Raw genomic sequence first — 15,350 nt, forward strand, 5'->3', positions numbered from 1 at the left:
TAATAGTAAAATGTGACTGCATCTTTTGTATTTGCACACTTTTTTTCCAGAAATTATCATTCCAAATCATTGCCTGGCTTTTAATTTTCTCAAACACTTGTGGAGCATAATCCCACAGAAACTAAAACCACACAGCAATGAAATTTAAATTAGAGGAAGAACTTAAGAAATATGGAAATGGACATTACAAATTGGTATATTATTTAATGTTTTAAAGTCTGCAAGAGGAGAAGGAAGCAAACTAATTTCAGATAAAAAACAATCAAATAAATAAACAAGTCCTCATTCCTATGCTGTTTTTAAAAGAGGGAAATGAGATTATATGAGACTAATTCTCATGTAAAGAATCCTCACATCACGGTTTTCTTTTAATCTACAGCTTGATAAAATATCATTAAGTTAGGAAATTATTGTTACTGTTTGGAAGGTTCTAAATACATGAGAGACAGTCATCAGATTTATGAAAGTGTGAAGTGTGGTATTTAAGATAAGACTGGAAGAACATCAGCAAAAGGAGATCAATACAAAGATCCATATCCCTTCGAATCATTGTTTTTGTTTCTCCATCTCACTGCAGGGACAGTGGTTGCTGCTGTTTTGAATTGATGAGTCAGATAAAGAAATTACTTGGCTTTGTGTTTCCATATGGATTTCCCATTTCATAAGTGCCACCCAACTATAGAATGAAGATCTTCTCCCCCTTAGCACAACATACATGAAGAAAAATTGTACCAGGGCAGAGTATTTCTAGCAGAGGTAGGAGGGTAAGATGGACAGCTAGAATGAAAAGAATGGTCATTGGAAGAATGGAGAAGACCCTTAGTACAGAAAATAAAGAGTTCCAAAGTGTGGTTTCAGATATAAGATGATGAAATATGTTTGAACTCTACCATGAATAATCAGGTTTTTTTCTTAATAATAAAAGAAATAATATTGACTTATGATTAAGGTTTGTTTGGACATTTTCAATGAAAATAGTAAACACTTTCTCAGTGAAAGGTTTCTGAAAGATAATTGTATACTACATAGACCCCTATTCCTTTTAGACAAAGGATGAAAACAATCAAATCATTACCAACACAATACTTAAAAGAATTGTGAGATGGGCAAATTTAGAGACATCTCCACTCCAAATGTTCATATGGACTATTTGTGCCTGACCTATGGTAGAGCCTTCTGAGTTCATATTGATCTGATCAGGCACAGTTGGGCACACTGTACCTTGACCTGAACACAGTGACGTCATTTTGGTCCTCTTCAAGAATGAAGAAAAATAACCAACCAACTTAAGAGAATAGGACCAGACATTTTCTCAGAACATTCAATAACTAGAAAATAACTTTACAATGAAGACAGTTAATTATTTATAAATATGACTTTCTCCCTTTATTACAAATGTTAATTTTTAATATAAGACTTAAGAGGAATAGAGAAAAGCTACTAGGCAACCCTTCACCTAATTTCATAGTATCTGAAACTAGCTACCAGAGAAGAGTAGAATATTTAAAATAACATCAAGAAGTTAAAAGCATATTTTGTGGAAGACTATGCTTCTGACCTGTATGTTTTATATGTTGTTCTTTCTTAAGTGAAAAAAAAAACATATCTCTTTAGAAAACGGTCTTTTCAAAAAGATCATTCATCACATTTGAGTACCTATAGGAGAAATTTCCTTTGAATATCAGAAATCCTAGAATGATGCCCTTCCAAGAAAAATAGTGAAAAGGAAAAATAATATAAAGGGCTACACTTGAAGATGATTTAAACAGGCAATAACAAGAACCTGTCTCATATAATTCTATCAATGGAGGAAAATGAAGAAATAAAAGTGATTGCTCGTATTAGAGCCTTTAATGTCCACCAAAGTCTAGCCTCTCTTTTCTCAAATCATGGTGCTCAAGGATCTTCAATGAAAGAGACCAATGATTTAGCAAATAGCTCTAACAGAGGTCAAAAGGGATGAATTTCAAGAAATGAACAAAGAGATTACATTTTTAAAAATAATTATAATTCATCAAAGAAATTTGAATTACAAAAATGCATAGGATTTGATTGCTTGATGAATGACTGGGTGCCAGAGCAGAGGCAGTGGTCACTTGAGTTTATTTTAAACTTAGCACAAGTAAATGTACTGAAGGGGTTAAGAACACATCATCCATTTACTATGCTACAGATTTTACATGTTGCATTCTGCGATCATAGCATCATGCCATTGGTTTAAAAGAATTTAGCATGTTAGTTTCAAAGAATGTAGTAACATTCATAGAAATCAATCTATTACGTAGATATTTTTCAAAATAAAAAGGAACCATCTATTAACAGATTGATTTTTACCTTCACTTTTGACAATAGGCTGAAGACTGCTTTCAATCACTTTAATTTTGGGTTCCACAACTTTTGTAATAATTTTAGTTGCTGAAAGTGTAGAAAGTGGAATATGAATCATGTATATATTAAAAAAAATAGCCAGAACATTGTCCTTTTAAGAATGGCCTTTAAATAGTTTTGAACAATCATATATAGTTCAAGTCCAGGGACTTAAAATTAAGGAATGTTAATGGTGTCAGATTAAGTATCTTCAGAAATCCAGATGTTGAAGACTTTGAATTTTCCTTGATATAATTGTGATCCGATTTAATTTCATATTCATTAAAGAACTTTTATATAGAGAACTAAGATTTTTAATTGCACCACTAAGCTCTTTCCCTTTGATTGTACTTCTTGAAAATAGGGGCTGCATGGTAATGGAAAATAAATAAACATAATTAAACTTATGCAATTTACCATATTTCAAATTGCATTCTTGGTTTTCATCCCTCTCAGGTAAAAGGAAAAAAATGAAAGAAAAAGGCTATGAAACATTTTTCATGCATTTGATTATAGTGACAGGAAAGAAAGATCAAGAAAAAAAAAGTTCAGTATATCTAAGAATCCAAATTAAACCTCAGCCAGTCAGATGTGGGCTCTATGCAACAAAATATTATATGTTGAGTATTTCAAACTGCAAAGTCAATGTCTTTGATTTTTCAACAATATCACAAACAAATATTACAAGTCCTAATAGTATTTCTTTTCTTGGTTCTAGAATTAAAATTATATTTAAGAACAATAATAAAAGATAAAAATATATTTTTTGCCTATGTAAACCAAAGTGGATTTGGGGAGTGGTAGAGATGCAATATCTAATAAAATTTTACCAAATTAGAAAACCAAGCTGTACAATTCAACACTGCCATCTCCAATCCCAAAATGGGATTTTGATGTAGCTTTCCTGGTTTGACTTCCTCAAATAACCTAGAAAATGACTAGCTCTCCCTTTCACTTTCTGCTACATAGGCCCAGCTACTGTTTCCTCCATTTCCTCATTACGGTATTAGAAAGATGGCTTCATTCAGTGATGTGCTAATGTTTACAATAAATCTGCCTGTGTATACATAGCATGGACATGTCAACACTAGAAAATCCAGCTGTTAGCATCGCCTGGTGGCTTTTCAGATTCTCACTTCTAATTCCCAAGAACTTTGACTGTGTAAACTGAGAGGCTGTATAGAGGAGTGTTGGGGTGGTGAAGGAGTATTGGCAGGATGAAGGAGTCTTAGTTAATATCTAGATTAAGCCACATTCCATTTTTTATGTCATGAAGACATGCTATGAAGCTCATCACATGTCACAATCAATCATGCTTGTGCCTATATACATTGTCCTGCCATGGAACAATTTGTTCCAATTAAAGAACAGACGTTCAGGGTTGTCTATCAGTTTTCATCATTTTAAGTTAACCATTTTGCATCAATTCCCACATCTTAAAAACAAAGAACTAAAACTTTTCTTCTTTGGATATTGTATATAGTCTTCAAATAAGAACAAATTGAATGGTGAGGGTAAAAGTGAATAAAGTGGTCACTTCTTTTCAAATCTTATACATCTTAACTAATAGAATCTATAAAAGATATTTTCAACACAATTTATAATTCAGGGGATATTTGAGGAAGCAAATTTCCTACAAGATAAATCAAGGGAATTAGATGATTTTGTTAGATAAAGGCAATAGACAAAGTTATACAGAATAATAAAGACAATACATTATTGATTTGAGTTGGACTTATATTTGAATTTTTTCAGTTATGTTTTCATCTTCATTTGAAATGATGCTGTTGAATAATAATATACTTATTTTGTGAGTGGTAACAGCAACATTGTTTATGAACACATGGGAAGAAGCTTGATGTAGTGGATAGAATATTGGACTAAAGACCAGAAGACTTAGATTCCTTATAATATTGTCTCATAAAAGTATTTGAAAGATGGACTCATTCAAATTGCAATAAATCTACCCATATACACATTGCATAGACTGTATCAGCATGAACAAATTCAATAATGAAAATAACCTCCTTTCTTTTTATGATCTCAATTCTAATTCCTAAAACATTTGGCTGAGTACATTAGAACTTGGCTTCATAGTACTATTGAGAGAGGTAAGGTAAGCCATTTAATGTGATTTTCTTCCTTTGTAAAATGAGGATAATGGTAACTACTCTGTATGCCTCTTGATAATATGAAATTCAAATGAGGTAACTTTGAAGAACTTTGGACATTGTAAAGCACCATACAAGGGTGCAGCATTACAATGATTACATCCCAGGAAGATCTAAGAATGGATAACCAATTTTTAAAAGTTTTTTTGATGTCATAAAATGGAGCTTATGTTTGGGATCTAAGGAATTGGGTTTTCTAAAAAACAAATGGTGAAAATAAGGACACTACTATAATACTATATGTTCATTAGCTTATCCTAAGCACGATATTGCATCGAATTATTTAGGAAATCTTTGATGAACTAATATTGAATAAATCAGAAAGATGAGTAAAAATCATGCAGATCTTTATAATGGGTAAAGGTCATATAACATTTCTGATGAATAGAGCCCATAAAGACTTCTTTCATAAGATGAATTAAACAATAATGAATACCTCTAGAACAGAATTCATAACATTGAAGAATTTTACCCTTCCTTTAGAATCCTTAAGTATAATGTTGAGCTGGACTGAGTTATATGACTTTATAAGTGACTATTTTATTTCTTATTTAAGTTAAATCAGGCAGAGCAACAGACATTTTGTTTCGCTTCTGATGCTGAACTTATTCCATTAAAATTTTGGAGGAGTTTAGAAAGAGTTACACTGTTCAAATCATTGAAAAATCAGGACTTGGAGTAATTTTTCTAGCAAAAATAACTGTGCAAATTGAATTTCATATTTTTTGCTACAGATATATTTTGTGGGTTTATTTGTAAAGCCAAACAAAATGAAAATCTTCTGCTCCTAAAAGCTCTGGTGAAAGGAAGAATAAAAAAAAGTAGAATAAGATATAAAGAAGAAAAAGAAACCTTTCCCATTACAACCTATACTTACACACTAGCAGTATAATCTAGAGGTATCTTTCTTTAAGGGATGCAATTAGAATGCTTACAGTTTGGCCAGATTGGAATTAAACATTCTGAGATTTGGGAATCAGTCATTCTTAGAAGTGGCAGCCAAGCTTTGCAGCTGCACATGTAGAGAATGGCAAATAAACCAGGAACTGTCAAACACTGGTTTACTTGGTTTTGTTTGTTTTCATATTTGTTTTTGTTTGTTATTTCTGTTCTTGGGACAGCTCAGTGTTGAGATGGGAAGGAGTGTTGAAGAGTAGTCACTCCTGAAAGCACTCACTGCTTCAGAGTGTCCTCTTGGGCTCCTTCTAGTTTGTCCAGCTCACCTCCACTTTCCCAGTCCCACCTTTTTTTGCCATTTTTCCCACTCTTTATACTTTCCCCTTCAAAGCCCAAAGTGGTAGATGAATGAGGAATATGAATGGATCTAAAAGGTGCAATCAGGAAGAAGTGATTTTCTCCACACTCTTCTTAACCCTGGAGTGACTGAGAAGTGATTTGCCTGCCAGTGTTTGAGAGTTCGAGTACCAAATCACCAATGATTTGTGGCTCAGACCAAAACAAAACCACCTAATTTTCTTTTCTCATCAATATTTCCCCCTATGTTTGAAAAGGTTCACAGTGTACTTACTATAAACGGTTACAGGGATTTCTTTGAAGGTGCTGCCACGGACAAACTAAAAATCATAAATGTTTAAATTTAGTAGAAGGAAATATGGTACCTTTGCCAACAAAATCAAACATTGCCATCATTCTCACTAACCTATTAGCCTAACAGAAGGGAACATTCCTCACATTTCTTAGAAGTAGAAGGAGGTTCCCAGAGAGCTTGTATCTTTAACTCCCTGCTAAGCAGGCCAGATTATACCAAAAGTATTCATGAAGTGCAGAAAGAGATGTTTTAAATGGAATAGGATCATCAACAGTTTCTATTCACATAGAATTGTTCAGGTTGGAAGAGGACTTAGACATTATTTAGCACCTCTTATAAAGGGGAGGAATGTATTCCAGCAAGGTCAAATGACTCACTTCCTGAAACAAGGTGATATGATATTTTACAATAAAATAGTTTGTATTTTTCTACTGTCTATAAATAACATGCTAAATAATAGAAAACATAAATCTTGTTGGTTTTATGACAACTTTATAGGTCAGCCATTTAGAAGATCGTTGAAGAGTTAAATCCAATTCTTTCGGTATTTGATTGCTCGTGCAGACATTTTAGGGCGTGTCTTCTAAATCATAAGCTTTTGCCAAGCATATTAAAAAGAAAGGCATTAAAACCAAGTATTTTTACCTTAATTTGAATGTATTTAATCAATTTATTGAGGATCTCCAGCAGCTGATCATTTCCAACAGGTATGTCTATAAAGAAGAACACAGTTAGGAATCAGAAGTAGTTAAGAATTTATAGGCAGTTTTAAATTAAAGATCCTCAAGTATATACTTAAAGGGAACCTGATCCTTTTATTTTTTTTTTAATTTAAAAACGTCATAAATCAACGCAGAGAAGACTGTATGTGCTTCATTTCTTTATAAATTAAACTTAGGTCTCAGATCAACAATTCTTAGCTGGAAAAGAATTGTATTTTAAATGCTTAGGCAAGTATCAAGTGTAATAATTCCCTCTGAATTAAACATTTCACTCAGATTCAATTAATTAATTTCTTAAATTAAATAGCATGAATTTCTATTGGAAAGGAATCATCCATAAAATTAATTCTAAGAAGAAAACTTTACAAAGCATTATTGCATATTTTCTCATAATTGAAATTTCAGGGAATACCTTTCCCCCCCTTAAAAAGCTTATGTTCAATAGATTAGATTAAGTCATTTATCATAGCTGTGGATATACTAACTAACCTGCAGGGTAGAGCAGTTTGTCTACAACATGAATGACACCATTAGTTGTCATGACATCAGATTCTTTCGATTTTACTTCATTCACCAGAAGTGTATTATTTACCTATAAGGGTGAAAAAGGGGGAAATGAAAGATCATGGTATTGGTTTTGATGAAAGCTATACATAAAATCTCCAAATTTAATTATAATATGAATTTATTTCAAATCACTATTGGAAACTATGAAATGAAGGACTTACGCCTTTCAGGAAGATTTTGCTTCCTTGTGTCGTCTTAAGAATGTTTGTGACTCCAGGTTCAAATCCTTTTCCAATGAAAACTCCTGGTGTCAAGTGATAAAGGATAATGTTCTGAAGAGCATTTTTGTCCCCTAGGGAAAATATGAAAGATATTCAAGAAATGTCATTGGAAGGTCATTGTAAGTTGTATTTTCTAAACTCTAACACCATAAGTGGAATTGTCATAACAGAACCTTTCTGTGCTCTTTAAATGGGGTTCAAGTATGTGTCTTTTTGTACAGTACCACTGTATCATAATCAATACTCAAACCCAGTCAGTATTATGAATTTTTTTTCCTAAAATATCATCCCACTGTGTTGGACTTGGATGTGCAAAACAGGAGTAAACTCTCCCCAAAGCAATATTATAGCATATTATACCAAACCACAGTCAAGTAACAAAATTTATGGGAGGGACATTAAGGTCAGTTCAATTCACTTGAATATATGCATATATTATATACACAAATGCATAATAAAATGTATATATGGCCACATTATATATAGATATTCACATGTATATATGTGTATGTATTTGAGTGTATTTCCAGAGGCAGCATGGTGCAGTAGATAGAGAATTGACTTTGAAGCCAGGAAAAACTGGGTTCAAGTCCTGCCTATGATATATACTAACTATATGACCCAGGGTACGTCATTTACCTCTCAGTTCCCTTGGCAATACTGTAAGATTTTAAGTTGCCATGAAAGTATTGACTCATACGATAGAGTTTCTTCACCTAGCAGTTTCCAATACTAATTAAATCAATAGTTCTGACACTACAAATATAAAAGATCCTATACTCATTGAATTTTTATTGCTGAGCAGCAAATGTAGACTGTTATCTGCTCTGATGAACCATGGTGGTGAATTAAAAAACAAACAAACAAACAAACAAGCAAGTTTGAAAAAAATAGACTCTTCCACTCTTAACTTTTGTCCTCTTCCTCACCATTCTGCTACTTTAAAGAAAAAAGAGAAAAGGAAATTGAAGTCAAATCAAATAAAGTCAAGTTCCTATAGGTGAGGAAAACATTAAAGCTGGAAATTAACATGAAAAATGTTGAATACTTCATTGGACTTTTGAAAATGCTATAATTTTAAATCACTTAAAATTGAAGAATAATATGAAAAAGTCAGAAGTAGACAGAAAACAAATGGTGTAATATTTGGCATTCTATAAATTATAGTAATTTTATTCATAGTATATTTGAAAACTGGTCATATTTGATGCTTAAAGTTAACTTATGGCCAGAATCCAGGTGAACACAGGGGGAGGATAAGGTTTGGTATAATTAAAAGGACACACTGGGTTATTAGTCTAGAGAACTGGGTTTTTGTTTCAGTACTCCTATGACCTGGCTTTCTGACATTGGACAGGGTCATTTCCTTATATGCAAAATAAGTGCAAGTATATTTTCCATCTCTAAAATTCCATTTTTACAAAATTGCTAACTATGTTAAAGAGTGATAAAGAATTTCTAATTGTAGAAGTGGAGGACTATATAGGAAGGGAGTAAAAGACTCAAAGGACTCACTGTAGGCAACATGGTTTATTGAGAAGAGTCAAATGAACTGGTCTGAATATTTGACTCTCCTATTCACTAACAATATGTCTGACCTTGGACAAGTCCTTATACTTCTCTGATATTCAATATCCTCATCTCTAAAATGAGATGAGGTGCATTAAGTTAACTTCTAGTTCATTTTAACTTTAAACTGATGCGTATTTGCCCACAACACTGTTTTACATTCTCTAACACACTCTACTAACCATTTAGTTATCTGTGTAAGTATTATATCCCTTAATAATTATACACACCATGGCTATGACTGTTTTATCTAACCATTATATTTTCTGTACAGTAGGTTTTTAAATAAATACTTGCTGAATCAAGGAGTTCTTAAACTTGAGAAGCTCTATCATGAAAAGTTCATTTTTTTTATACTCACGGATCAGTATTTCTTTTTCTTCATTTGTCAGTCCCTTAAAAGCATCATTGGTTGGCACAAACAAGGTCCATTCTCCTGGTTGTGTCAGAATATCTTTCAAATCTGCAGCTTCAAGTAGGTTGAGGAAAATGCTAAAGTAAAAGAAAAATACATATCCTCAAGTTCTGATTTACTAAGATTTAGTAATGCTCATTAAACAATGCATTTATTCATACAAAATCTTTTATCAAAAGAAGCATCAGAGTCTTTCATGCAATTTTATGTTTATGATATAAGACTTGGGTAATACTTAAGTTGTTTAGGGAAGGGTAGTGGCTATGTATACTATAAATCTTTTTTGGTTTTGAACTTCTTTTCCTATAAAATTTGGTCAGTTAATAACCTTACAAAATGAAAACATGTTGGCTCTTTACAAAGGAACTATTTGCCAACATTTCTTGCCATTATTGACTTAACCATAATAAAAATGAGGAGAAATTGGCTGAAGTGCATTTGCTAGTTTTCTCTTTCATCTTCTCCAATCATTCTGTTCTGAGAAAATAAAAGAATACTAGAAGACTCATTTCACTTTGAAAACATTTTCATAGATTCCTCATTTTTAGCTCAGCAGGAGGCTGATGGTTTTTTGAGTAATAATATGAATGTCAAGGCTGAATACTCACCCTTTGAGGAGGTAATGTTAATAACCTCTTACCTAAAGCGCTTATCCTGTTTCAATGTTTCATGCAGGGATTTTTCAGCGGGTTTGATAATCTCTTGGAATACATGAATTGCACCATTCCTTCCTTGTTTACTTCCTCGAAGCATACATGCATTTTCAATGCAGATGGCCTGACAATGAAATGAAAAACAAATGTTAACCAAACTTCTCTGAAAATTTCAATTTGAAAACTTTTGAGGTGATTTGATTTCTGGATTAACCTTCATAAAGTTACATAAAACCAAGACCAGGAACAAAAATTTCCATCTTACTTCCTTTATTTCTTTCTTTAAAAACTATTTTCTATCTTCTAAAAACTATTTTTACATGACCTTCATTTCCAAGTATATGCCTCTTCTCTCCCCTACCCAGCAAGCCATTCCTAATAAGAAACATCTGAAAAGGGGGGGAGGAGTAGTTCAGCAAAACTCAAAATATCCATTTTGTATGGTGACATTTGATATATTCTGTACCCAGGGTTCCAGAGTCTGCTCCCACCATCTCCTACCTCTTCAAAAAGAAAAGGAAACTCATTCCTTACTTTCTAAGTTATCCACAAACTGGCTCCAACTTGCTTGTCTGATTTAATTAGTTATCCTTCCTCAAGTGATATCTCAAATTCCAGATTCACTCACTGAAGCATTCAGATGAAGGTATGAGCCTTCACACATCTTTCTACTCTTGTCCCTCCAATTAGGAGCATTTATTAGCAGAGTCTCAATTATAATCTCTACACAAATGTATTCATATTTATATATTCTGCCCTAATACCTCCCCAGAACTCTAGCTCTGCATCATCAAGGGCTTATTAAATATCTCCACGTGAATGTTACATACCTCTATCTCAAACCCAATGTGTCCAAAAGAGAACTAATCATCTTCCTCCTATACCTTCTTCACACTTCCCTATTTCTGTTGAGGGCATCAACACTCTTTCAGTCACCCAAGTTCTTAAGTTTAGGGTCATACGACACTCTTTTCTTTCACTACTGGTATTTAATCATTTGTGAACTCCTTTTCATTCCTCCTCTATAACTTATCTCTCATCATTGCATTCCTTTCCAAACACATCAGCCTAGTTTAGGCCCACATTGCCTTTTGCCCAGATTACTGCAATAGCCACTATCAAAATAGCTTTCCTCTTCTAATTTCTCCCCTCTCCAGAGATCCCTTCTATACAACCATGAAAATAATATTCCTAAGGCAGAAGTCTGAGCTTGCCACTTCTGTGTTTGAAACTTTTCAGTAACTACATATTGACTCAAAAAATAAAATGAAAAACTATTTGTTGACATTTAAGAGCCTCCACATTCTGGCTCCAACCTATCTTTCAAGCCCATTTTCATATAACTTCCTTTCATGCACTTTGTCTTTTGGACAAATTGGACCATTAAATAAATGTTTTTTGAACTCAACATTCTGTCTCCCTCCTTCATACACTTGCTCATGCTATTTATTCCATGCTCATCTTGTACTTCCTTCTCAACCCCACCTCTCTGAATCCCTTGAAGTGCTCTTTTCTTTGTGAATCCTTTCTAATGACCTTTGTGTTTTTTTTATCTTTTATTCCTATTACATAGTACAATTTATAAAAATAATTCAACAAGCACTAATCATGCACCTCTTGTGTTCCAGGCATTATAATAGACTTTGAGGCTAAAAATAGAAAAATGACAATATTTTGTGCCTTTAAGGAACATATTCGAGGAAGCAATATTTGCATAAGTCTATGAATATGTATGTATACTTTTTATATATGGATATACTATGCATATATATAGTATAATCTGTACATATATAGGTATATATACAACATACACATACATTTATAAAATAATAATTAAAATGGAGGTAACTATTATGAGGTTCAGGAGAAAGCCTACGTAGGACATGTCCCTTGATATGTCTTGACAGGAGCTAGAGATTCCAGGAAGAGAAGATGAGAAGAGAGGACACTGGGTCTGTGCACAGTGCTGGACACAGAGTTGGCATGCAATAAATATTTACAGATTTATTTGTTATTAAATTATATGGCAGTATAAAATAGTATCATAGAGGCAGATATGCATTTGTAATAGGAATTAATTAAAAATAAAACCTCAGCTTACTCTAATGACATTTGGGAGTTGTCTTGATTGTGGGAAGTTTCAATTCTATGTAATTCTTCTCTTCTCTGCTAAAGCTTATAACTATGCCATTTTACTCATATTATATTTTTTCATAAGTTGTAAATGGCTATAATTTCCTTCCTAAATAGGCTGTAAAGCAATCCCTATATAATATGATATGAAATTGGACATGATAGATCCATCTTGGATTAAATGAAAAAATGAAATTTTGTTTGCATATTTTGGTTGCATAAGAGGACCTATGTTAAGAGAGTTTCACTTATACATGGTTGCATCACATGGCATGTGAAGATTAGTATAGTAAAGCTTTAGTGTAGTTAGTAGGGTCAATTAATTCTAATGAATGAATGTGAATAAGCAGTCTGAGAAGTTAAAATCTAAGATGAATCACTCTGTTAATTCTGTCAACTATATACTTAAGACTCAATTTCATAGAACACTCATATCCATACTTCCTATTTCCTTGTTCCTTTTTCAAATATTTGCTATCAGAGTGACCTTAATGAAACTTTTGAGAAAGCTTTAATGGGACACCCTCCTCTCAAATGGTTGCCTTTTTCTTAATCCATGGGTTTTCTTTATAGGTACATAAAATATTAAGAATTAGAATCCCAACAGATAGTGTGGTCCAGCATATACCTAAAGCATGATTCTCTCTAGATACCCCACAAATTGTCATCCAGACTCTACTTAATGATCCTCAGTAATGAGAACTTGCCAGAAATGCGGGTATGTATAATGGAAAAATCCCCCACCAAATAGATCATGGTGCTCTAATAAATCATTAAAACCACAATCTTTTCTTAGAGTTATAAACCCATTATAGACATGCTTTTCATTTTACAAGTTTTAGGTTCTATATTACTAAAATAATCAGAGACTATATATATATATATTTGGATTTATTTTTTACTTGTGAAATCTGAGATGATTGACCTAAGATACACTAATATAAATATACCCTAAAATATATCCAACATACTATGTTCCACTGGGGCTGTCATCATCATCTGGTATTGCCACTTTTTCCTTTACCCACATTCCTTTCTTTATTCTTTTGATGAATATTATCCCTGATAGGACCACACTATTTTTGTTAGTTTGTCTGAGAAATCAAACACCTTTGATTCCAGTTTTTAACCTCATTTACTCCCTTCCCCACCACAATCTCCCTTACCGTGCGATAGACAAAAACTCTGAGCTTCTTGCCTCCCAGGGTCTCCAAATGCTGTCCATTGTAAAGCTCATTAAGGCCAACTTTCACTTCCAAAATGTGGTTTTGAAGAATTAATTTAAGAAGGTGCTGATCCATGCTCAGGGTATCATCTACAAATACATTTATTAAGAAAATGAAGACATAGTTCATGCAGAGAATATTAAGCATGATTGGAGTGCAAATTTTTGTGTAGAGTGTAATGCATTCATCTCCACATCCTCAGCATTTTAATTCACCTAATGGACAAAGTAATGGCTGGTTGTCTCAGTTGACTTGGAATTTAAAGAGACAGAAAGACTTGTATACAATGATGGAGAGTTAAGTGAGCAGAACAGAACTATTTATAGTATAATATTAATAAAAATGAACAATTGTGAAGATTTTTAGAAATTGATGAAGAATGACATAGGCAGAACTTGGAAGACAATTTATCCAATAAGTCCAACACTATAAAGACAAACAATTTTGAAAGTTGTAAGAACAAAATGACCACCCCTACATATATTTGCACACATATCTTTATATTGTGCATATGCGTATATGTGTATATATTTGTATAAAGTCAGTCAGGGAATTTATTTTGCTTCACTATGAATATGTGTTAGAAAGATTTTTTTTTCTTTTCTTTTTCTCTTTCTTTTAATTAGTTGGGAAGTGAGAGGGAAAGAAACTAGATTTGTTATTAAAAATAATAATAGAGAAAGGGTGCTATAGATGTGAAATGTTGCATTCATTTTCAGATGAGGTCACTCTATTGTTAGTCTTACTTAATTGTTTTTACTTTGTTAGAAGAGACCTCTTATAGAGAAAGGACAATCTGTGAATGTTTGTAATGTAAAAAACAAAAGACATCAATAAAACTTTCAAAAAACTAAAGTCAGGACTAATTTAGGATGGAATCTTAACTATTTCTTTTATGAATTAGTCTAGCTGTCCATAGGATAAAATCTGAATGGATAAAAATTTATCTTTGTTTTTTCCCCCCATAGAATGCAAGTTGTTAAGCAGAACACTTCTATTCATATAAGATATGGAAAAGAAAAGCACGTGAACATTTGTGATCATCTTAAAAGTTCTAAGTCTTTTTAATCAATTTCTTTTACTCTTCCAAACTCAATTTAATTAAGCAAAATGCGCATGCAGTTATGAATACAATTTTAATATTGGAGCCAGGGAGTAAGGAGAAACATACATCATGGGTTGTAGAGTACAGAGAAGAATCATACTGCACTATATACAGAGACAAGACTTGGACCACAGAGTAATTGAATCCAAAGTTTTTATCTCAGTGGGACAATTTGTAATGAAAATTCAAGAAACTAAAATGAAGAATAATTTAATAAAGATAAAACTTTAATAAGCCACCATATATGAACTCCAAAGCATAAGCAATATATAGAAATTAAATTATCCTTTTGTTAAACTTTTATCATTTTTTATCACAAGAAAGAAGTAGGAGTGTAATCAAATGGGGGGGGGGGAGCAACATAATACTCACCAGTAAAAGCATTATTTGTAGGAGCCAACAAAGTGTACTCTCCATCAGGCTTTAGACGAGAAGCCAAGCCTAGCTGGGCCATGAGATCTGTGAAAGTGGTTTGCTGTTTCCCAGCAAGTTCAATAACTTGCTTGGCTGTAATATTAATGAATACCATCATTAGATAGCTGACTACTTTCCTTTAAGTTGTCTTCAGGCTAATATTCCTAGCCATTTATTTTATCTTTTCTCCTATAACAAAGTTCCTTCTCCCCCTCCACCCCCCACCCCACATATCACC

The 15,350-nt window shown here is 32.8% G+C and overlaps 1 protein-coding gene across 9 annotated transcripts in view; it reads right to left on the reverse strand.

The window, feature by feature from the left end:
- Nucleotides 1-15,350, reverse strand: part of POSTN (periostin) — a 46,950-nt gene that overhangs the window by 12,792 nt on the left and 18,808 nt on the right. For 6 of the 9 annotated variants that reach the window (XM_027856869.1, XM_027856872.1, XM_027856867.1 and 3 more), the window contains exons 9-16: nucleotides 15,071-15,205; nucleotides 13,534-13,682; nucleotides 10,222-10,358; nucleotides 9,528-9,658; nucleotides 7,538-7,668; nucleotides 7,299-7,401; nucleotides 6,733-6,800; nucleotides 6,067-6,112 (exon numbers count right to left, since the gene is read on the reverse strand). In XM_027856869.1, the coding sequence (XP_027712670.1) occupies nucleotides 6,067-6,112; nucleotides 6,733-6,800; nucleotides 7,299-7,401; nucleotides 7,538-7,668; nucleotides 9,528-9,658; nucleotides 10,222-10,358; nucleotides 13,534-13,682; nucleotides 15,071-15,205 (900 nt within the window). Of the gene's footprint in view, nucleotides 1-2,334; nucleotides 2,416-6,066; nucleotides 6,113-6,732; nucleotides 6,801-7,298; nucleotides 7,402-7,537; nucleotides 7,669-9,527; nucleotides 9,659-10,221; nucleotides 10,359-13,533; nucleotides 13,683-15,070; nucleotides 15,206-15,350 lie in introns of all 9 variants that reach the window. The other 3 variants (XM_027856866.1, XM_027856868.1, XM_027856871.1) reach the window with 1 other exon arrangement.

The sequence above is a fragment of the Vombatus ursinus genome, unplaced genomic scaffold (assembly GCF_900497805.2).
Source record: "Vombatus ursinus unplaced genomic scaffold, bare-nosed wombat genome assembly UNPS02011700.1, whole genome shotgun sequence".
NCBI lineage: Eukaryota > Metazoa > Chordata > Mammalia > Diprotodontia > Vombatidae > Vombatus > Vombatus ursinus.